The sequence below is a fragment of the Haliotis cracherodii genome, unplaced genomic scaffold (assembly GCF_022045235.1).
Source record: "Haliotis cracherodii isolate W230 unplaced genomic scaffold, xgHalCrac1.p SCAF_6, whole genome shotgun sequence".
Lineage (NCBI taxonomy): Eukaryota > Metazoa > Mollusca > Gastropoda > Lepetellida > Haliotidae > Haliotis > Haliotis cracherodii.
In genome coordinates this window covers 1008809-1033737 of record NW_027266319.1, presented here as the reverse complement: position 1 = coordinate 1033737, position 24929 = coordinate 1008809, and the positions used below count along the sequence as shown (strand labels likewise).

The 24929-nt window shown below is 41.3% G+C and overlaps 1 protein-coding gene and 1 pseudogene across 3 annotated transcripts in view; one reads left to right on the top strand and one right to left on the bottom strand.

Moving 5' to 3' along the window:
* Nucleotides 1–22066, top strand: LOC139444765 (uncharacterized; annotated as a pseudogene).
* LOC139444764 (uncharacterized) overlaps nt 21702–24929 on the bottom strand; it is a 30748-nt gene continuing 27520 nt past the window's right edge. For all 3 annotated transcript variants that reach the window (XM_071225711.1, XM_071225712.1, XM_071225710.1), the window contains exon 7: nt 21702–24403. In XM_071225711.1, coding sequence (XP_071081812.1) covers nt 23936–24403 — 468 coding nt within the window. In that variant the 3' untranslated portion in view covers nt 21702–23935. The remainder of the gene's footprint in view (nt 24404–24929) is intronic.

Genomic DNA, 24929 nt, shown 5'->3' with positions numbered 1-24929 from the left:
GCTTCTATCAACACAACATCAACATATCAGCATGTGAAATCCGACTTTCACAGCCTGAGTATACACGATGCAGTTCATGGTCCTGGCGGCTAGCCTAGTAGGGGGTAAGATTATCTTTTGTGATTGGGCATTTTACATGTCATTATAGGAAAGATGTATTGTGTTATTAAGCATGGATATTCCAATGATTATCAAAGTCATGTATGTGTTTACAAGATACACCTAGAGATGAATAGTATAACTAGTTTCATATATTTACATATATACACGCGTACAACTAGTTTAATATACCAACATGTATACATGCATACAACTAGTTTCATATATTTACATATATACACATGTATAACTAGTTTTATATACCTACATTTTATAGTTTATATATCCCCATTTGTTAACATTTGTAGCGAGTTTTATATATCCCAACATGTTTATAGCTAGTTATATACATCCCCACGTGTTTGTGGCTAGTTGTATATATCCCCATGTGTTTACAGCTAGTTCTATATATCCCAAGATGTTTATAGCTAGTTGTATATACCCCAGCATGTTTATAGCTAGTTTTATACACCCATACGTGTTTATAGCTTGTTTTATATATCCCCACGTGTCTATAGCTAGTTTTATATATCCCCACGTGTCTATAGCTAGTTTTATGCATCCCCACGTGTCTATAGCTAGTTTTCTGATAATATGTTTATTCTCCAGGCTCTTATAGATAGGTATATTCAACGTAAACGTGGAAACTTGTATGCTATATTTGCAGATTTTCGAAAGCATTCGATTCAGTCTGTAGAGATTAGTTATGGTATCTATTTAATTCACATGGTGTCAGTAATAAAATTGGTAAATTGTTATGTGGTATTTATAAGGAAGATTTAGATTCTTTTATATGTCATACTGGTGTACGCCAAGGATGTGTATTAAGCCCTTTTTTTCTGTTTTTTTATTAATGTGCTTGCAGCCCAAATCAAAAGAAACTATGATGATGGTATACAATTACATCCTGAACTGAAAAAATCATGTTACTATTTGCAGATGATATAATCATGTTCTCGAGTACTGTAAAAGGTTTACAAACTTTGATAAATCAGCTAGAATTGTACTGTGATACTTGGAAACTTAATGTTAATCTAGATAAGACAAAAATTGTTGTATTTAGCAAAGGAAATACTCTGTCAAAAAACGAAAAGAGGTACTTTCGGGAACAATTACTCCAAACTGAAACCTCATATAAATATCTTGGTGTAATATTTTCAAGTAAATTATCATGGACCCGACGTATATGTAATGCAGCAATCCAAGCTAAAAGGATGCTATTCGGCATTTTACAAACGTTTGAACATTTTAGCGAGTGTGCTTATAAATCTTTCTTCAAAATCTTTGACACAAAAATAGCTCCTATTCTTTCCTATGGTTCAGAAATATTGGGTTTTGCAGAGGCTAAAGAAATTGAATCCGTACATTTATACGCATGCAAAAGATTTCTTGGTGTTAAACATAGTACGTCTAACGCAATGGTTTATGGTGAATGTGGTCGCATGCCCTTGTATATATATCACTACTTAAAAATCATAAGATATTGGTTAAAATTACTAAAAATGCCAGTAAGTAGATTGCCAAAAAAATGTTATAATATGATGCTATTGTATGAAAAGAATGGAGATCAAAATTGGGCAAACAATGTTAAATGTCTACTGTATAAATGTGGGTATGGTTACATCTGGGAAAACCAATGTTTCTTAGAGAATCATGCCATGTTCATATCGAAAATAAGGCAGACGCTTTTTGACATGTACTTTCAAACATGGAGATCTACTGTAGATGTTTCTAGCAAATGCGAATATTATAGATATTTTAAAATGCAAATATGCGCAGAAAAATATTTAACTGATGTAAATATAAGAAAATGCAGAATATCATTAACACAATTTGGATGCAGCTCACACAGGTTAATGGTTGAAGTTAGGCAGGCACAACAAAATACCCAAATGTTTAAGATTATGTAAACAATGTTCTTTAAATGTTGTCGAAGATGAATTTCATTTTCTACTTGTATGTTGTAAATATGATAATTTAAGGAAAAAATATATTGAACAGAAATACCATGTACATCCAAATAAATACAAGTTTATCTCTTTAATTTCACATGTGAGCAAAACGGCTATACAAAATCTCTCTCTCTTTATATATCATGCCATGTTATTAAGAAATGAATCCTTGTAACATTCCCAACCGCTTCCACATTGTCATGTATTCTGTACTATGGGCCTGTGGCCTTACAGTTATATATGAATAAACTGGTTGTATAAATATAGCTAGTTTTATATATCCCCACGTGTCTATAGCTAGTTTTCTACATACCCACGTGTCTATAGCTAGTTTTCTACATACCCACGTGTCTATAGCTAGTTTTATACACCCATACGTGTTTGTAGCTAGTTTTATATATCCCCACGTGTTTGTAGCTAGTTTTATATATCCCCACGTGTCTATAGCTAGTTTTATATATCCCCACGTGTCTATAGCTAGTTTTATATACCCCCACGTGTTTATAGGTAGTTTTATATATCCAACATGTCTATAGCTAGTTTTATATATCCCCTAATGTTGATAGCTAGTTTTATTTATCCCAAATTGTTTATAGCTAGTTTTATATATGCCAACATGTCTATAGCTAGTTTTATATATCCCCACATGCTTTTTTTTGCTAGTTTTATATATTCCCACATGTTTATAGATAGTTTTATATATTCCCTAATGTTCATAGCCAGTTTTATATATCCCCACATGTTTATAACTTGTTTTATATATCTCCATGTGTTTTGTTTTTTTGCTAGTTTTATATATTACCACATGTTTATAGCTAGTTTTATATATCCTCACATGTTTATAGCTAGTTTTATAAAACCCCACCTATTTATAGCTGGTTTTAAACATCGGTGATATAAGTATCTAACTCTGCTCACTTGCCAAGATATAAATATTAGGAAAGAAATACATCACATTTATCAATATTTACCACATTTTCAGATTAAACAAAATAGACTATGATACAAATCTTTGAAGTATAGAAAGTAAATAACTACAGCAATGAATTGCAAACTGATGTCCTTTCAAGAAAAACGTAGTGTCAGTTTCTACTTTATCCTAACCCTAACCCTAACCCTAACCTACATGCACAAAGCGCCACACAGCTGAGAAGCTGTGGTATAGGTACCACAAACAGACACCATCGACCCTCTATACTTACTATATGTTAAACCTCTAAGCAAATCCTACTATAAGTCGATACAAGGAACAGGCGGACGTTTCATCGCGACTCATTCAATGACGCAGTGTGGACTCACAAAAAGGAAGCCTCCTCGAACAGAGGCATTGTACAATAGTCTCCCGTGTGCGCACTTGAGATAGGGCTCCTGAGAGTTCTGTTGAGGGGCAATTCGAAACTTCCTGTTAAAATAACATGTGTGGTCCACTCAACCACGGCGCTGATCTGATGATGACAAAGCCGCGTTGGACGACAACAGCACCGCCATTTGTTGAGATGGGGGTGGGGCGGAGGGGGTGAAATGGGGTATAACGTCGCATTCAGGAGTATTGCACTTTTATACAGCACTGTGCATGTGGGTATAGTGTGTTTGGCAATCGGTCATTCGATTTTGTCCGAATTAACTTTAATAGGAGAGAGAGAGAGAATAATGTTTATGATAGTGTCATATGTTATATACACTTCATACTAAAACACGTACACGAACAGTAAAATATAACATCCGACCAGGTATGGCCTACGAGACACTTAGACATAAAAGCAAATTATAACGTCATGATCTGGGTAAGGTAAAATAAGACATATACAAACACAATGTTTTAAAATTAAGGTTGGGTTATGAACACGCACGCTCGCACGCACACACACACACACGCCAAATTACTTATAAAGTAAGTCACGCACACAATCACACCACCCCACACCATACCACGCACACACACACACACACACACACACACACGCGCACAAGTACACGCACACACAAACACACGCACTCACACACATATACCATACGTACACTATACCACACACACACACACACACACACACACACACACACACACACACACACACACACACACACACACACACACACACACACACCATACGTACAATATACCCCCCCACACACACTCACGCACAAATAATTTCTGGTGTTTCTATGGATATAATTTGATAAGACATAGGGCTCAGGCGCTAGATCCTTCTTTAGCAATCTATAGGTCCTCAGCTTATTACCATTAGGGTTATTAACATCATTCCACAGCTCTGAAAACCAAGCAGTTTCATCCACTTGAAATAATTTTTGCTTAATGAGAATGAACTGGCCACGTGTCATCGAATGGACATCGATCAAGTCCACGACGTTTAAGTTTCTACCTAGCTTGTAAACCGCCTTTTCCCATGAGCGCCCTCTTTTACTTGACCAAGCATGAATGACACGGGGCAATCTTGTAATTTCCATACTGTTAAGGCGGAAGAATAAACGAAATACTTCTATGCGTTGCTTAGTGACACATGATTTCCAACCCATGTCTCCCCTGTCGGCGACATTTGACGCATTACGTCTAAGCCCGAGAAAAAATTTACATGCTTTGTTTTGCAGAGTGTTTAACTTTTTATGTTCATACAACCCCCAGGTGGAGGCACCATATTGCATAATAGGCTGAACCAAGGATTCATACAATTTAGTGTAAATTGCATAAGTAAAACCACCAGCATCAAAATTTTTTGTACATAAAACACCAAAAGCTCGGCTTGCCGATTTAGCCAGTTCATTAATTGTGAACTTAAAGTCCATGTGTTCGTTGAGCCACAAACCAAGATATTTATAATTGTTACTATACTTCAAAATTGAAAAGTTGGTTGTGGAGTAATTTGTAAGGGGAGGCCTAAAATGAACAATCTTAGTTTTTGTAGGATTAACTGTAAGTCTCCACTTTTGACACCATTCATTGACCACGTTTAACATATTTCGCAGTTTGTCCTCCTAGGGCGCCAATAATATAATATCATCAGCATATAACATAATACCAATATTTAAATCATTTACGTCAACACCACAGTTCATGTTTTTTTTATATTGGCCGCTAGGTCGTAAATGTAAATAGAGAACAATAATGGAGAGACGAGACATCCTTGCCGTAGTCCCCGTGGGGCCTTAAACCAAGGTGAAAACGAAGCATTTACTCTAACGGCGCACTTCACATTGCTGTATAAACTTTTAACAGCTTCAAACATTTTTCCTTTACTTTCAATCTCAATGCTTTTTTTTCTTACAGATTACCACTGGAAATGTTTTAGAGACAGGGTGTTTTTTCGGCATCTGCGTCAAAACATGCACTCTCTTTTTGTGACAATTTTTTTTAAGGGCATTCAGCATGTCCATTGAGCAATATATTCAAGGAGAAGAAACCTTAGAACCAGTTATTTTTTGCAGTTTCTATTTGAAAAAAAAGTATTTATTTTAAAGTAGCCCCTCCCCTGCCACAGCTCGACTATTTACAGACCGCCGTCATAGAGCTGGAATATTGCTGAGAACGGCGTTAAACAACAACATATGAATAAAATCTATGTAACATTCGGATACTAAATATAAAACGTCAGAAAAAACAATTTCGATTATCCACCGAAACATATTCCATTGTGCATAAAAAGTAAAATAGCGGTGATGATTATATCAATTAAATTGCAACCAACAATTATCTGACAAAGAAACTTTGCCATTCAGTGGGCACATGGGCGTTAATGGGTAATTGTGAAGAAAATTCATTCCTTTCTATTTTTTACGACACGTGTCTGTGTCCTTTGTTGTGTCTGTGTATACACATTTCCGTTATCTTGTAAGCGGCGCTGTTGTTTCTTTAACGAAATCCCTAAATTTATCAAATCTGTTGGAAGAAATTCTCACCGCGCTTATTCCACGGGGTGCCAACGACGTTAATGAACACGGCACGGGAGGTAACCGCACATGACGCAAAAACAATAGTGAAGCATGTAAAAGTGGAACGAAGTGAACGATATTTTTTCATGTTGTCTTGTCTGTGTTGATATAACATTTTGAATAACTTTTTTTCTCATTGTAATTTGTTTAAATTTCAATTTGAATTAACCATGTAATTTTCTTCGGGATATTATATTTTGTTGCCTAATTCTTAAACGATAAATCAGCATTTTTATCTCATTCAGCCTTCAACAGCTTTTCGATATATTACACCGGGAGTGCACGGCAAGTGAAATATTTGGGCGAAATTATTTTGTTGTATATGTAATCTGACGAACAAAGAGTTTGCCGCCGTGTTGATGCAAAGCCTGAAAGGTGTCATGTGATGTCGAGATATATGTGCGACATATTTCATATGTTTTACCACCATAATTTCCATACGAATAATTAATGATAAATTAATGTTCTATTCATGTTGCCATTTACGATTTATGATCTTATATATTCCAAAATAAAAATTAAAACTGTCAAATGTATTGATCCTAACGCTCCGACAAACTTTGTGGTTTTAATTTAATTTACCGTCCCTCAACTGACTAAATCGAAGAAAACAATCTGATATTTTAATGTATATCAGTTTTAGGGGAAAAGCGATTTTATGCAAAAATATTTAATTACATGCAATTATTCGACAGCAATAACGTTGGACAGGTACAGAAGACAAAGACAACTTTTGCGTGATAGTAAAGACACACTCTCTCTCTCGCTCTCTCTCTCTCTCTCTCTCTCTCTCTCTCTCTCTCTCTCTCTCTCTCTCTCTCTCTCCCTCTCTCTCTCATGATGATTCACACACGGAAACTCTGCCCTGTCGACGAGGAAATATTATGGCGCTTATGTCTACCGTTCAGGATACACTATATTTATAAATAAACCAATGTTTACCCTTTAACCGAATTGTAAGCTGTTGACCCCCCCCCCCCCCCCCCCCCCCCCACACACACACACACACACACAGGGTGTCCGTGCAGGTCATGAGTGTAGTGAGGTCACGGAAAGAGTGCAATGAGTTGACAAGAGACGATCATCCTTCACGAATTCCAGTGCATGCTACAACATGTCTACCTGTCCCAAGACATTTATTTGTCTTGTGTCGACGTACGCTTTAACATCTATGAAATCGCATATATGACCCTTAGTCATTAACGATCATAAAATTCCAACATGGCCGCCAAGGAGCCATATTGAAAATTGCATTGGTCATTTGAACTTGAAGCAGTGTGCTATTAGTTAATATGTGAGCGTTCAAGTCTTGGAGGCTTGTCCATCGTCTGTCTGTCCATCGTCTGTCTGTCCATCGCTTGTCTGTCCACAGTCTGTCTGTCCGCCATCATACATTAGAACGTTGAAGCTGCCTTAGCACTAATGTTTCCCCAGGAATGGGCGGGAATACCCGAGTACTTGTATGACATAATCATTAAATAGTCACGCTACATTGAACCGACGATCCATTGACGCCCGGGTCTCCGTCACATGTATTATTCACCATAACACGCGAAGAGAATCGTTCAAATATTCCACCAGTGTTTGTTTGTTTGTTGTTTAACGCCGCTCCTCGCAATGATCCAGCTATATGACGGCGGTCTGTAAATAATCGAGTCTGGACCAGACATTCCAGTGACTGACATCATGAGCATCGATCTGCGCAATTGGGATGCGATGACATGCATTAACCAAATCAGTGTGCCTGACCACCCTATCCCGTTAGTCGTCTATTACAAGCATAGTCGCCTTTTACGGCAAGCATGGGTTGCTGAAAACCAATTCTAGCCTTCTTCACTGGTCTTTAGCACTAATGAGCTGCACTGATGTCATCAGAATTGCTCATAGATGCTGGATTGTACACACGTGAATCTATTCTGCCCATTACTCAGTAATCCAGCAACATCAACATCACATTCCCATCAAAATATGTCGGGATGGTGGACGCTGTTACAGTCGCCGGTCCTGTATTGGAGGTGGAGGCGGAGAGATCATGTGTGTTGGAGATGGAGAGATCATGTGTGTTGGAGGTGGAGAGATCATGTGTGTTGGAGGTGGAGAGATCATGTGTGTTGGAGGTGGAGAGATCATGTGTGTTGGAGGTGGAGAGATCATGTGTGTTGTAGGTGGAGAGATCATGTGTGTTGGAGGTGGAGAGATCATGTGTGTTGGAGGTGGAGAGATCATGTGTGTTGGAGGTGGAGAGATCATGTGTGTTGGAGGTGGAGAGATCATGTGTGTTGGAGGTGGAGAGATCATGTCTGTTGGAGGTGGAGAGATCATGTGTGTTGGAGGTGGAGAGATCATGTGTGTTGGAGGTGGAGAGATCATGTGTGTTGGAGGTGGAGAGATCATGTGTGTTGGAGGTGGAGAGATCATGTCTGTTGGAGGTGGAGAGATCATGTGTGTTGGAGGTGGAGAGATCATGTGTGTTGGAGGTGGAGAGATCATGTGTGTTGGAGGTGGAGAGATCATGTGTGTTGTAGGTGGAGAGATCATGTGTGTTGTAGGTGGAGAGATCATGTGTGTTGGAGGTGGAGAGATCATGTGTGTTGGAGGTGGAGAGATCATGTGTGTTGGAGGTGGAGAGATCATGTGTGTTGGAGGTGTAGACATTATGTGTGTTGTAGGTGGAGAGATCATGTGTGTTGTAGGTGGAGAGATCATGTGTGTTGGAGGTGGAGAGATCATATGTGTTGGAGGTGGAGAGATCATGTGTGTTGGAGGTGGAGAGATCATGTGTGTTGTAGGTGGAGAGATCATGTGTGTTGTAGGTGGAGAGATCATGTGTGTTGGAGGTGGAGAGATCATGTGTGTTGGAGGTGGAGAGATCATGTGTGTTGGAGGTGGAGAGATCAAGTATGTTGGAGGTGGAGAGATCATGTGTGTTGGAGGTGGAGAGATCATATGTGTTGGAGGTGGAGGGATCATGTGTGTTGGAGGAGGAGAGATCATGTGTGTTGGAGGTGGAGAGATCATGTATGTTGGAGGTGTAGAGATCATGTGTGTTGGAGGTTTAGAGATCATATGTGTTGGAGGTGGAGAGATCATGTGTGTTGGAGGTGGAGAGATCATATGTGTTGGAGGTGGAGAGATCATGTGTGTTGGAGGTGGAGAGATCATGTGTGTTGGAGGTGGAGAGATCATGTCTGTTGGAGGTGGAGAGATCATGTGTGTTGGAGGTGGAGAGATCATGTGTGTTGGAGGTGGAGAGATCATGTATGTTGGAGGTGGAGAGATCATATGTGTTGGAGGTTTAGAGATCATATGTGTTGGAGGTGGAGAGATCATGTGTGTTGGAGGTGGAGAGATCATGTATGTTGGAGGTGGAGAGATCATGTGTGTTGGAGGTGGAGAGATCATGTGTGTTGGAGGTGGAGAGATCATGTGTGTTGGAGGTGGAGAGATCATGTATGTTGGAGGTGGAGAGATCATGTGTGTTGGAGGTGGAGAGATCATGTATGTTGGAGGTGGAGAGATCATATGTGTTGGAGGTTTAGAGATCATATGTGTTGGAGGTGGAGAGATCATGTGTGTTGGAGGTGGAGAGATCATGTGTGTTGGAGGTGGAGAGATCATGTGTGTTGGAGGTGGAGAGATCATGTGTGTTGTAGGTGGAGAGATCATGTGTGTTGTAGGTGGAGAGATCATGTGTGTTGGAGGTGGAGAGATCATGTGTGTTGGAGGTGGAGAGATCATGTGTGTTGGAGGTGGAGAGATCATGTGTGTTGGAGGTGGAGAGATCATGTGTGTTGTAGGTGGAGAGATCATGTGTGTTGTAGGTGGAGAGATCATGTGTGTTGGAGGTGGAGAGATCATGTCTGTTGGAGGTGGAGAGATCATATGTGTTGGAGGTGGAGAGATCATGTGTGTTGGAGGTGGAGAGATCATGTGTGTTGGAGGTGGAGAGATCATGTGTGTTGGAGGTGGAGAGATCATGTGTGTTGGAAGTGGAGAGATCATGTGTGTTGGAGGTGGAGAGATCATGTGTTGAGAGATCATGTGTTGAGAGATCATACACATGAACTTGCAACAGATGAAGTTCTCAGAAGATCCGGATCATCCCTAGCTAGTCATTTAATCAATTCTAGGCTTAAAGTTAATCCTCATTGCCATGGGAACGTTAACTCAGATCTTTAAAGAACTTACAAGGGATGTTTGCATTCATGTTTCGTGTGCAACTTTGACTGTCGCGTGTCGGTAGCGCTCTAACGATAGGTCAATCTGTGTCCTGCGCGAAGCTGTGCATATACTTAAAGTCAAATCCTCAATGATACAGCGTTGTGTATCACACGTCACGTGATGTACTTCTTTCTTCACAACACGTCTCTACAGCACTGCCTCTTCACGTCGATTTACGACTTTAGTAGACAATGTCTAAGTATTGGGTCTTGTGTTTGGTTCTTTTTTTTTACAGGAGCTGGGATGTATCAAAATTATTCAGAATCAGATTATTCTCGGTAGTTCTGCTTTGATCTATCATTCTTGAACTGTTTGAAGAAGTCTATCAATGGGGGCGTCAGCAACACCTGTGCAGTCGTATAAACGCATATCTGAATACAAATAACAGAATTCTAACTTGAGACATCCAGCAATGTCTGCTATGGGCATCTTCTTGTTGGAACAGTTTACAAGGTAGGAAGGAGCATGGCATCTGATTCACTAGTAACCATGACATCCACTATATAAGTCATACACACACACATGGTATTCTGGCAACGTATATATCGTACATGTATATATAGGTGTACACACACACACACACACACACACACACACACACACACACACACACACACACACACACACACACACACACACACACACACACACAGAGTTATGACATCACGTGTTCGCGATGGCGGCCTGTAAACAAACCAGACAATCAAGTTATCGATGCACCAGAAAATAACATCCAGAAAATAAAAATCTTTCTTAAACATTTAATTGTTTTGAAAATAAATTTAACTTGATGCTCAATATAAAATTTATTAATTGTTAAGAATAGGTGAAACATAAACACCATGACATCCAAACTTCTCCACGGCGCCGACAGATGTCGAGTTGAAATATCGAGGCCACCTGACGGCACAACGAAGAAGTTTGTATGACATGGAACTGTAGTTGACCATGTTTGTTCTGCAGCGTTGGTCAGTTCGGCGGCAGGATGTAGCAATGAGGAGGCAGCAGTTTGTCCCCACATCAGCAACCTCATACGTTCCAAGCTGACGTTCCTGGATGCCTCGAACATAGACGCCGAATGCAGGTCTGCCTTGCTTTCAAACAGAGAAAGGATATTATTCTCTTAGGGGTTCAAAACATTCCATTTCCGACTCATTAAATCATAGATAGATAGATAGATAGATAGATAGATAGATAGATAGATAGATAGATAGAGAGACAGATAGAGAGATGGATAGATAGATAGATAGATAGATAGATAGATAGATAGATAGATAGATAGATAGATAGAGAGACAGATAGAGAGATGGATAGATAGATAGATAGATAGATAGATAGATAGATAGATAGATAGATAGATACAGAGATAGATACAGAGATAGATAGATACAGAGATAGATATATTGATAGAGAGAGAGTTAGATCGATAGATCGATGGATAGATAGATAGATAGATACAGAGATACAGAGATAGATAGATAGATAGATAGATAGATAGATAGATAGATAGATAGATAGATAGATAGATAGATAGATAGATAGATAGATCAGCCGTGGCTAGGACACCTGGTGTGGTAAGTTTAACTTGGCAGAGGAAGTTTTCCAGGATTCAAGTGTTTGTTCCTTGGATTGAGACATACTTACGAGCGTAGATATCAGCAGTCATTAACGTTAACTGAAATCAAAACTCCAGGACCAACTGAAGATGGTTCGTTATACGTTTCAGAAAATACAGTCAACTGTTTACTTGTGCCGAGCGGTTTATTGGCGACTGCGATCTGAAAAGTCGGCTGTCATGGCAGCCATCGCAATGCAGATCAACAACATATGTAACCAATCAAAAGAAGGTGAGATTGTTTGTCCTTCTGTGCTAATGGCATAACATTTCAGTAGAGTTCCGTCAGCCTCAAAGCCACATTAGAGTTACGACAGTCGCAAAGCAACATCAAGTTACAAAGTGTAGCCTCTTTACTCTACGGGCACCGACACCTGAAGCTGATCACTTACGGTGTTACCATTTTCACAATCTCATTAAAATCTGATCTTAGTTTTCGCTACCGATAAACAAAGATCTGAGGACATCCCATTAGGGATCACGTCAGAACGACCTTTCATCCGTCCAATCAGAGCGTCGCTTACCAGATTATGAACGTGACAGTCGGAATGTGATTTCTAATCATGCTACCTCGAAAACTTTAACACAGGGTATTCCGAACGATAGTTACGGGTTTAACGACCGAATCCATACAGTCTAGACCATCTATTAGCCATTCAAGAATGTTCTTTTAGAGGCCAATTTGAAATTAGTGCTGTAAAGTACGAGAAAGCAGCTTTCTGATTGGCTAATGTCGACTTCTTGTCGGTCATTCCATTAGTCGGTCAAAGTTCGTGCAAGGTCGGTCTGACGTGACCCGTAATGGGATGTCCTCAAATCTTTGATTAGCGGTAGCGAGAACTAAGATCTGATTTTAATGAGATTGCCATTTTCGCATATTCCCATATACATTTGGAGGCTTCAGGGGTTGGTACAGGCTTCAGGTGCCCGTGTCTCGGGGTGTTGTGTAGCCTCGTCTTTTAAGCGCATGTTCAATGGTGTGAAGCATCAGACCTCCCCCCGCCATTATATGGTGCGAATAATGTGGCGTCCCGTCTCCCCCACTCACACACTGTGGACATTTGAACCACAGGTCTTCATTGTGGAGACAGACGAGTCAGATAATTAAGTGTGGGGCTGTTTATGTTAAACCCTCGTAAAAGTCTTCACATTTTTATGAAATAATTTTTATATTGTGTCATAATGCTTTCACAGTTGAGTTGCTTTTACATGTGTTTGTGACGGGTATTACCGGTGGGGCATGAAACGCTCACCCTTTCGAAAACACGGCATCATCATTATATGATAGGTGTCCATGAACACATATTCATCATTGTTGGACCAACGCTTGGCCGTCGGTCAAAACAAAGCTGGCTCAAGGTTGATAGCCAACGTTGGCCCAACGTAAGTGATAACCTTGACTTAACGTTGGCCCAACGTCTGACTACCATCTGGGATGCTAATGATATAGTGAGACTCGTACAATAGACTCTGCTTTTAGCACTGCTTTCTTTTGAATATGGAAAGGGTTTTGTGGCTTATTTTTACTTTAAGTCTGTAATCTGAAGACGTACGCATCATGGACGACATGGACGTCATCTACATGTGTAGTTGTTCGTTGTAGACTACGTGAAGATCGGCAGCTGTTGGCGAGAAGAAATGGACATGGAGGTCGACCTGTGCAATGACGACGTCAAGGATGTACGCGAAACCACGGAGATGTGCGGGTAAGGATGTACGTGACACCACGGAGATGTGCGGGTAAGGATGCGGACAACCATTCACTTGCGCTTCTCCGCTCTCGGGGAAATTAAAACACACCTGTGACGTCTTCCTAATTTTTCAGGAATGGACACGTTGTTTGTCATTTAAACATTATCCTGAACCGACATTTCAATGAATTTGCACCTGGAATTGACGAAACTATTTTTTCAATATTTTGAATGATTAATTTCTAATTTTATCGGAAAACATGTGTCGCCAGCGGGGTTCGAACCCGCGTCGTGTGATCTGAGGATGTAAAATTGTCGACCTCAAAAGTATGCATATCTATATGATGTTGTGTTAGAGAACGTTACCTATGGCAATTTTCATATTTATAGCAATTAGATCAACCTTCATCCTTGTTCGGGGCTCTATACTTCCGAGTATTCCCCTCAGCATGTACATTTACAATGTACAAGCGATTGATGACATACTACACAAGGACCCTACACAAGTTTGTCCCATATTGTGAATATCAGCTCGCGACGGAGCTTGGTGCGCGTGCAAAAGCGCAAAGAACGCATTCCTCGTGATTTACGCAACGGCAACTCAAACAGAATAAATGCAGTCTGTAGAGAGTTCTGGTTTATTTTTCAAATATATTTCACAAGAGAATATTTTGTCAAACTGTAAAAGTAGGGACTGTTTTAAGTCGGGGAATGTCCTCGTAACTCCCCATTCCTGCTGGGCCTCGGCTCCATTATTTTTAAGGAATGGAGAGTTACTCGGATATTCCCCTCTACATAAATTCAAATTTAAAATCAAACTTTAAAATAATTTGCTTTCTCCATTTATATTAAACACGTCAACTTATGCCATGACTCCCTTTAAGCCTAAATCAGCAGGGGCATAGGTGGTCCTGGAACCGGCTGAGGCGTCGGTTCCATTGTGCACAGTTGCGTCCCTTAGCGTGCCAGGATCCGATGACAGAGCGTTCAAATCCCAGATTCACTTAATTGTAATTCTCCTTTTGTCATATCAATGGCCAGCTGGAGGGTTTCGCCTCAGCAATAAAAGTCCAAGACCTTCATCACCTCAGTCTTTTCTCCGCCATTAGGCTAACACGCTGTGATATATCTGACATAGTGTTCGTAAAACCAAACCCACTCACTCACTCACTCTGTTGCAGAGCTCTCGACATGTTCGTCGAGTGTTGTGGGAGAGCTGCGGAAACGCTGTGTGGAGCAGAGGCAAAAAAGGTGATGCACAACTTGGCCACAACCTACGTTTCCTTGAGCAGAGGGGCCGTGTGCACAACAACACAATCACGTGAGTTCCCGAACAATCCCGCGAGATATGGTCGTTTAGTTATGTCTCAATGCATTGTTCATCGTGTGAACGTGTGCATCTACAAATGCAAAATTGCATTTATTAGTCACCCATGAAGAGATCAACCTTTATTGAGCAGTGTTTGATAGCATCACTGGCGGTCGGGACTATTTCTGGCATCAGCAGTCATTTGAACGGTGGTGTCGGTAGTTATGTAGCAAGGTCTGTTGACATATTTTACTTGAATTTGAATTGCAAAGGGATATTCTAGAAGTGGTTCAAACAATCACTGATGCACATCGTACTTCCAGTAGGAAGCAATATCATTACAAATGGAAGTCTAATGGAGGCTACAGTCTCCTGACTCTCATTCCCCGACTACAGCACCACCGCAGAATAGCAGAATACCTTCAATACTTGAAATCATCCCGAAGGTTGAAAGGTTCTACACTTGCTACGTATTTCGCACCTTTCAACTCAGTGATTACAACACGTTTCACTATTGCTGAACTTCAGGCCTTGATTAGGTGGTTCAGACGAGTAGATCACATGTTGCAATGGTTGCTCGTGTCAGCGAGATTCATGCTTTTGAGGTCAATAAGACTCTTACGACAACGCCATGGTAAAGTCTTTAAGGCCTCAAATGCCAGGAGGCCAGAAAAGTTACTCACTGTCTCTCCACTAACCTCGATCTTAAGCCAAGAAAATCACAAAGACCCCTCACTGCCCAGTGAGTGCCTTAAACATCCTCGATCTTAAGCCCAGACAATCACAACACAAAGACCCCTCACTCTGCCCAGTGAGAGCCATTACCCCTTGTCAACAGCTGCGACGACGGAAGTATCCAGAACCACAGTGTCTTTTTGGCTCCGATCAGTCATCCTCCAAGCCTACACATTTGGAGGAATATCGCCCCCTAACAGACCCCAACCAGCATGTGCCATGGCATCAACCACTACATAGCAACTGTCATCTCCCCGAGGCAAGGAAGTGGACTGACTATAAAAGTCCAGTTTCCACCCTTGCTGAACTAGGCTGTAATTATGGAGTAATATGTTGGCTGGACTAACGAGTTTATGCATAGTCCAATAAAAATCGCGAAACGAAATGGACATCCGGTTCATTATGAACACGAATTTCAATGTGCCGATTTCGGTCGACTGCAGGATTTGAAAAAGATGCGTTCCGTCAACTGGACGTCGACAGATATTTTCCAAATCTTTTCACATTTTAAATGATGTGCTCACATGATTTGATGCATTTCGCGAGGTAAGATCCGTTTTATTACAATATACATCTTGATCATCGATCAGATTGTCTTGACTTGGCGCCGCCATTTTGTTTGAAAGAAATGCAAGTGAAATGAGAGGTGGAATCTGATTGGTCAATAGAAAGGTCATAACTCGTAATAGCCGAGCAAGCCCAAAATTTCAGCCTTGTTCAGCAAGGGTGGAAACTGGACTTTTACAGTCAGTTAACTCCCTTGCCTCGGGAAGATAAGAACAAATATGTCCAGGAGAAGACGGCTGTTTCAAATGACATGGTCGAGCCAGAAATTCTAGCCTAGTTCGGCAAGGAAGGAAACTGGACTTTTACAGTCAATTGACTCCCTTGCCTTGGGAAGATGAGCATCTGTGCATTATCAGCGGTAAGGGAAGGTTGTTTCTGGAAGTCCCACACAGTGCCTCACACTACCTGAGGGATGTCTCTGTCTCGGAGGTACAGGGTCGCACCAGTTTGGACAACTAGTTCTGGCTCAACAACTGATAGCAGTTGGGCGTAGGATCGACACCAGCATGCAATGGGATCGCGTGCAGTATCGTGCACATACAAGAAGAATTATTTGAAATTCCAAGCTTCATGCTTGAATACCAGTGGAGGGTAGATTCTTCTGTAAAGACTTTGCCTTCAACAAACTGAAATCGCCACAAGGTGAGGTTTCACGTGTCCCCAACCCTCTGCTCGCGAACCCCAGCATGGGCGGATACAGTTTTTTTTAAAAGGGGCGGGGGGGGGGGGGGGGGATGTGCACCATTAAGATCTATTTATTGTCTTTGGTGGTAATTTATACAGAAATAAAGATTTATTTCGAAATAAAAAGGGGGTGGGGGGGGGGGGGTGGGGGGTGGGGGGTGGGGGTGGTGAGTGCGGCATTCTTGAAAAACTTAACTGTTGGGATAGGGATGATTCACTCTATGGAGCGGGTTGTCGATTGTGGCCTCTTCTCGTTCTGGCGTACTCAATCACTGCGGTTGTAGCTGACGGCTTCAACGAATCGAAAAAAATGAGATGCCCAGCTGCTACACCTTATTTCACTTGACCGTAAATGTGCGGGCCGTCTTCACTGCCTGGCTACGGAGTGGTGGGGGTGGTTCGTGATTGAAAGAGTGGCGTCCTTTGCGAAAACACGACACACATAAGTTACCCGCCCTCGTTATAAGTGGGCCTGCATAGTGCATGGTTGGGGGTGGGTGTGTGTGTGTGGGGGGGGGGGGGGGGGGGGGTGGGGGGGGGGGGGGGGGGGGTGTTATTGTGTTAAGAAGAAACCCATGTACGAGCAATGAGCCTTATTGTTGGATCAGATCATAGTTTAGGACCGGCTTCCTCGTGTACATGGCGCCGTTGAGGTCCTGTTACAGGTTTGGGTATCTGCACCCTACCGACCATGGGATAAATGCACAAGAGTGAAAAAGGGCAAGTTTTAAACAAATCAAATTTTACCATAAATTGTGTATTTATTAATACCACCCATCAATCCCGCATCACAGTTCCACCAGTCTGTATGCTTTTGGAATGAGTAAGCGTGGGATGTCATGAGTTGCGCGGAAAACAAGAAGTGCACAGTCCATTGTCAGTGATGGAAGCCATGGCGACTGAGGGGTGTTTGGGTGAGATGTTTTTTAAAGCTGAAAACTTGGTTTGGGATCGTTTCCACACAAGGATCGAGAAAGAAGGGAAAATGCACTGTGTGAGATAGGATACGTATTTGTAAATATGCAATTTATTGTAAAAGTTACAGCCTTCTTTAGGTGGTATTTAGAAGTTGATATGACGAACAAGAGAGACAGTTCGATGGATGAACATTCTCTGTAACAAAGAAGTTATATATCCATAGAGGGGCGGTCGGGTAGCCTAGTCGTTAAAGCGTTCGCTCGTCACGCCGGTTCGATTCCCGACATGGGTACAATGTGTGAAGCCCATTTCTGGTGTCCCCCGCCGTGATATTGCTGGAATATTGCTAAAAGCGGCGTAAAACTCACTCACTTATATCCATAGAACTATCTCCCATGACCATTATCACATAACCATAATATTGGACATTTCCAGTGGGTAAATAGAGGCCCAATTCCTCTTTATACAATAGAGTTAGTTTCAAACGTATGTTGTTATGCTTCAGCTTCAACAACATCAACAACCACAACAACAACAACCACAACAGCAATGACAACAACAGCAGCGACATCAACAACAATAACAAAAGCTCAAGATGACGCATCAATGAACCACACGGCTGAGGGAAATGTCGGTGTTTCGACATCAATGACGGCAGACGCCGCCATCGGGGCAACACAAACCGGAAGTCGCACGATGTTTGATTGTCAGAAACTTTTATTCATAATTACATGTGTCGTCCCCTTTCTCATCCAAACCCTATTTCCATAGAGCAGCGTGAGACCCGTGGAGCTCCAGGGTAGGATAGGTTTACAGACCGCCGTCATATAGCTAGAATATTGCTGAGTGCGGCGTTAAACAACATGAAACAAACTAGAAAAGCGTTAACCTGAGAAAGAAACATTAACAGAAATTAATTTTTTTTATATATTTCATCATAAAACGGGTAAAGTTTTAGACAACTGCATCAGAGAATAGTTCTCCATCACTGCCAGTATACAGTTTTACCGCTGTATTGTACATATATTGATTGTATGTCTACACAACCTTGGGAGGAAAAGGAAGCATAGCGAGTTGTGTTTATGTAACTGAAAATTGAAAGACTGTTGTTAAAATATATTGTTTTTATTTAACCATAACGACGTATTCCTGCAACAGTTTGTAAAAAGTAATCTGTGACTGGGGAATTGTCAGAAAAATATATTGATTCGATGAAGACTGGGGTAAGAAATGAATTTGCAATAACATGACAGTGTTTGAAATTTGGGCCGAAAAAGTAAATTTATTGATTTTCAAATATATCTAAGATACCCATCAGCAGTTGTGTATTATGGGAAAAGCTATTTTACATTTTTAAAAGTTTTAAATAAAATCATTTTTCAAAATATATAAACATGTGGAAGTATCCTTTGAGCCCGACGAAGCGCCAGCACAGATAAGGTTTGGACAAAATATCGCTAACTTAACATGCATGTAATTTCAATTTATGATAAAATCAACTGCGATGTATTGGTTCGTTTGCTCCCCTGTGTCCAAATATGTAATTCAGTTATATAGGGCTTTTGTTTACAATTCTATTTGTTGATGTTTACAGTTATATTTGTTGATGCTATGTACTGTTATAGAAAACCCTTCTCCTCAGACAATAAACCCTGGAGAAAGTCCTTGGAATGGTTATATCCGGACAGGTGACATCAGGGCTATAACGGGCTAATCCTGCCACAACACATTCCAGAAATACAGACTTGTATCCGGAACACCACCGTAAACACTCGATGCTTGTTTGACGGCATTCACATTATACACGTGCATTCACGCTACACACATGCATTCACTCTGAACACATGCATTCACACATACACAAGTGACCGGCCGTTGTCATGCGCGTATATAAAGTATATTTTACGGGTGATTCATTCCCTTCGCAAGGCCAGCTCGTCACAACAAACATGTTTCTTATTCACCACCACACACACCTTCAGTTGGGGGCACGGGTGGCCATGTCGTCTAAGGCGCCGCGATTCGCTGTGCAGAATTGCGTCCCTTTGGCTCGCCAGAAACCTATGATTGTGGGTTAGAATACCGGCTCTCCCCGATTATGTTTCTAGGTTTGTCAGGACCATACCCGTGCTCGTGGGTTTCACCGAAGTGGTTAACGTCTGAGACCTGCATCACTTCGGGCTTTCCTCCCACATTTAGCTGACACACCGCGATATAACTGGATTATTGATAGAAGCGGTGTTAAACCCAACTCACTCACATATTTCAGACACCTGCAGGGATGACACGAGTTGGTCACAAGTGGTCTCCTGACGTCTCATTCAAGATATATACCTATATATATACCTTCGATGATGTTACAGTAAGTGGGTACAGTGGCTGAGTACTTAAAACGGGCATTTTGTAGGTGAGGTGAGGGGAGGTGAGGGGAGGTGAAATAGGGTTTAACGTCGCGTTTCAAGATTACTGCACTTATATAGCGTGTGTGTGGCTGCTTGTACTAGTCCGGACTGATGCTGATTTATAGTGCTAGCACACTGAGATACCATGCCACAGTTTAACATGTATACTCCACTGTGACACAGTATACTGACTCCGAGACGACCAGTCCTTGTTTTAGCCCCCTAATGCCGAGCGCCAGACAGGGTAACAACAAGTACTATGTTTTAACGTCTTTTGGTATAACGCGGCCGGGAATCGAACCCCGGACCTTCCGCTCTCCGTGCGGACGCTCAACCACTAGACCACGGAGGCGGTCTTGGGCATTTTGTACAGTGAAACAAGAACTATACATGCACTGCAGACCTTACCCAGAGTGGTAGCACATAGGCCACTCTGTCGAGATACAACGGATCCCACATCACTTTTAATTCGTCCTTTTTGTCGAAAATGTAAATGAATTATGGCATTAATTACCACTTCCATTGAATGGATGGTAGTTATGGTGTTTTATTGTTCAAATATTACATTATATTTCCATATATATATTACGTTTTATGATATTTTCATGTTATATTTACTCTGTACGGATTCTATGCTGATGCCATTGAGCTCTGAAACACGGCAGTTATAATTCTTTTATTCTCCATTCGGAAGTGCCCGTTAACGCTCGTGCTTGTGTCGAGAATTATGAATCCTCCAGGCTGATTGGTTGATAGGAAAGTTCACTTCACGTGACCTATGGTGGTTTTGTCAGGCTTTGCCAGAGTAAGAGATCTGATTGAATATGATTGTGTGCATATACTTACTACGAGTAATGCATATACTTATTATGTGTAATCAGGTTCGCGGGTCATGAAGTGAAATGTTTAGCATAAATACCCCACTCAGACACAGTATACTGTCTCCGAGCCGACCATTCCTTGTTTTGTCCCTTAATGCCAAGCGCCAGGCTGGGTAACAACAAGTACACAAGAAAGGGGTTTTAACCACCTGCCTTCCGCTCTCCGTGCAGACGCTGTATATACTACACAAACAGGGTGGTTCAGTTGTTGCAATGGAAATGTGTATGTTATATTGATTCATTGCAAAACACAATCATTTCTGTCTTAAAGAGGGACTCTACAATTTTCAAAATATTTTATGCAGTGGTAATTACGATTTGTGGTGATGTAAAAACATGTATTTTTTCAGTTTTTGCGAAATAATTAAAATCAAGAAATTCAAGTGTGTATGGAAACCAGAAATCAAAATGCAGAAATGCAGAAAGCAAAACGCAGAAATGCAGAAAGCAATTTATCATCCAAAACTGGCTCCCACAGGAGATATTGCTTGGATTAGATCAAGCGATATCTACAGAGTGTGATATCGCTGCAGTGAAATTACATCACAATGCTTTGCAGACCATTGTGACGTCACTGGTTACCATGACTTTTTCCACTTTTATCAACTCGTGTTGATATATTTGATATCAAAAGACACTCGGGTGAGATTCTCTATATATCTTCTCCATGATGGGTTTACGTAATGTATATCGCCGGGTCAATAATGCCTTGATTATTCATTGGATGTTTTATTGATGGGTTTTTTTATATGAAATTATTATTTTGTTGACATCGAAATATGTATTCAAATGCATAATTTTGTTATCATTCCTTGTAGTCATGGTGTGTATTCGATTTGTTCTTAAAAAGAGAATGAGTTTTTTGTACAGATTGATGAACTCTATGCCGGAGCTTGATCGTCGACGTTGTCGTTGTAGATGAAGGCTCGGGATGGAGAGGGTGGCGTCGTGTAGGTGTTTTACTTGTTGTTATGTTTGTACTTTGATATTTCGTCTTATTTTCTGTGTTGAACTAAATAAAATGTCACATCAAGTGTATTAATAATTCTTTTATTGTCTTTGTTTTGATAAAAAAATACATTATTTACATAGAAATACTTATTCTGTTAATACCAGAACTCCTGACAAAATGCAACATTCTTCAGTGAGGGGAGATTTCAGAGGAAGTGACAAACACGAAGCGACCGCAGTCTACACAGTGACTCTATTATACAACTTCTGGTATAAGATGTGTTAATGAAACCCCTCAATTTTCGACAGCACAACCTCTCTCTCCACGGATCTGATACAAGGGAGATAACCGAGGAGACAGTTGGCCATGCCCGAACAACGAATCACGCTCCAATCCAAATTTCACAAATGACGCTGCTCAGACGGTATTGAATATGACATTCAATTTCATGTTAACAGACAGTTATTAATAAATACCACTTAAACTGAGGGCAAAAGAAAGAATACACTTGAAAATTGGATTTGACCAAAAAATTACAAATGTCATTAAAACGTTAATAGGCTGAAACAGTCGCCAAAACACAACTATGATACCCGTATCAAATACATCGAATAACCGTTTCTTGCTTGTAAGTTAGGTATTAGTTACTATCTGTACAGCATTGCGAAGGTCTTGACTCATAAGCCCGGACCTAACCGGCACTTTAATCACCCGCATCCATCAGCTCAGTGCTCTGCAGGTGCTTCAGACATTGCCATTATCCTAATTGATTATAGAGTTCACTACAAATGTGTCGTTGGTACATTTTCTTTTTGTCTGTCACACAGATGTTAATGTGTAACACCTTTTCGTATGGATTCATCAATATATCACTGTACAAATAATACTTAGAAACTCTGGTGGCCCTGTCGTCAAAGACGCTGCGCGGTCCTTCCTCGTGTCAGAATCCGAGGGTTCGAATCCCAGATTAACCTTTACCATGTTTAATGGTTTGTCTGCACCACACCAATGCTCGGTGTTTCCTGTCACAGCAAGCTGACACGACGTGATGTTACTAAAATACTCACTCATTCACTCACTCACTCGATCACTCACTCACCCACTTCATCACCCACTCACTCACTCACTCACTCACTCACCCATCAACATACTCATGCACTCACTCATGCTCGTTCATTTCACTCACTCACTCATGCTCACTCACTCACTCATGCTCACTCACTCACTCACTCACTCACTCACTCACTCACTCACTCACCCACTCACTCACTCATGCTCACTCACTCACTCACTCACTCACTCACTCACCCACTCACTCACTCACTCACTCACTCACTCACGCTCACTCACTCACTCACTCACTCACTCATGCTCACTCACTCACTCACTCACTCACTCATGCTCACTCACTCACTCACTCACTCACTCACTCACTCACTCACTCACTCACTCACTCACGCTCACTCACTCACATAGCCACGGTTGGTGCATCAGTGCATCAGTTATAACCCTCACAACATCAGGCTTCAGGAGAAATAATACCACGTATCACAACAAAAGTCCTCCTATAACAACTCCGGTTGTTACGAACTCCGTGACTCATAAAATCAAGTCGCCATATCCGAAGTTACTTCTCCACGTGACAAGTCCATTACATTAATTAGAATTGAGTTCGATATAGCCGACCTCGTTATATCCGCACTGGCCTTCTGTCACAGGTACCTCGAAGTGTATCCGTTTGTTACATTCATTAATACAGTACAATTGCACCGATATGATTAAATATCACGTGGTACCTTATAATCAATAGTCACGTGCCCCATTGTACACACACCGCAGTATAATCTGCAGAGATCTGGAAATACCAGCATCTTCAAAATTCTTTCATCAACTTGTCTGCTTATTTTTGGAAGCACTTTATCAACTACAGCAACGTATAACGTAAGTTATAATGACGTCATACTTCAAGACACACTTGTGGAGCCAGGTTCGAGTTCGCAATATTCCGGAATCGACCTCGGAACCTGATAGTCGTTATCCGACACTTGCAACACACCTCCTTTTTCGCTGGGGGCGTTCGGGTTCGTGCCTCGGGTGTATATACTCAGAGGCGTATAGGACTTAGGGGTCGGGGAGTCCAATTTGCTTTCATCCAAGGGAGAATACTCTGCCTGGTTTGAAGCTCCGGTAGCATCAGCCGGGCTGTCGGGTACAGTAAGTGTCACTGACGTCATCTGTGACGCCTTTCCTTGTATGACGTCATTATCATCAGCGTATCCCGGGTTATCGTATGCTACATCCTCGCGCTGAGACCGATCCCTCCCCGGGGGTTTCGCCTGGCTGACCTTGAGGGCAGGGGAGAGGGTGAAACCGGGGCGGTTAGGGGGCAGAGGGGGGCTGGTTCCGTTTCTCTCCTTATAAACCGGGTCGCCCTGGAACAAAAGATTTTCAATTTCATCGTTTTTTATTGTTTATGGGCATTCGGCGTTTACACTTGTTTTTCTCCCAATCGTCATTTGTAAGTTAATTTTCAATTTGTGTGGAGTATGAACCTTTATATCGTGAAGGTCAACTGTGCGGCCTTGACACAACGGTGGCCATCTTGAATATTACTATGTATATGCAACCGACGGACAGTAAAACAATCTGTGCTTATCATCATTTGAACACATTTATATCTAATGCAAAGTTCTACCTAATGTTTCTTTCTTTCTTTCTTTGTTGTTTAACGCCGCACTCAGCAATATTCCAGCTATATGACGGCGGTCCGTATATAATCAAGTCTTGACCAGACAATCCCGTGATGACATCATGAGCATCGATCCATGCAATTGGGATACGATGATATGCATCAACCAAGTCTGACCATCCGATCCTGTTAGTCGCCTCTTACGACAAGCATGGGCTGCTAAAGACCTATTCTAGCGCGGATGCTCACTGGTCAACTCAATGTACGAG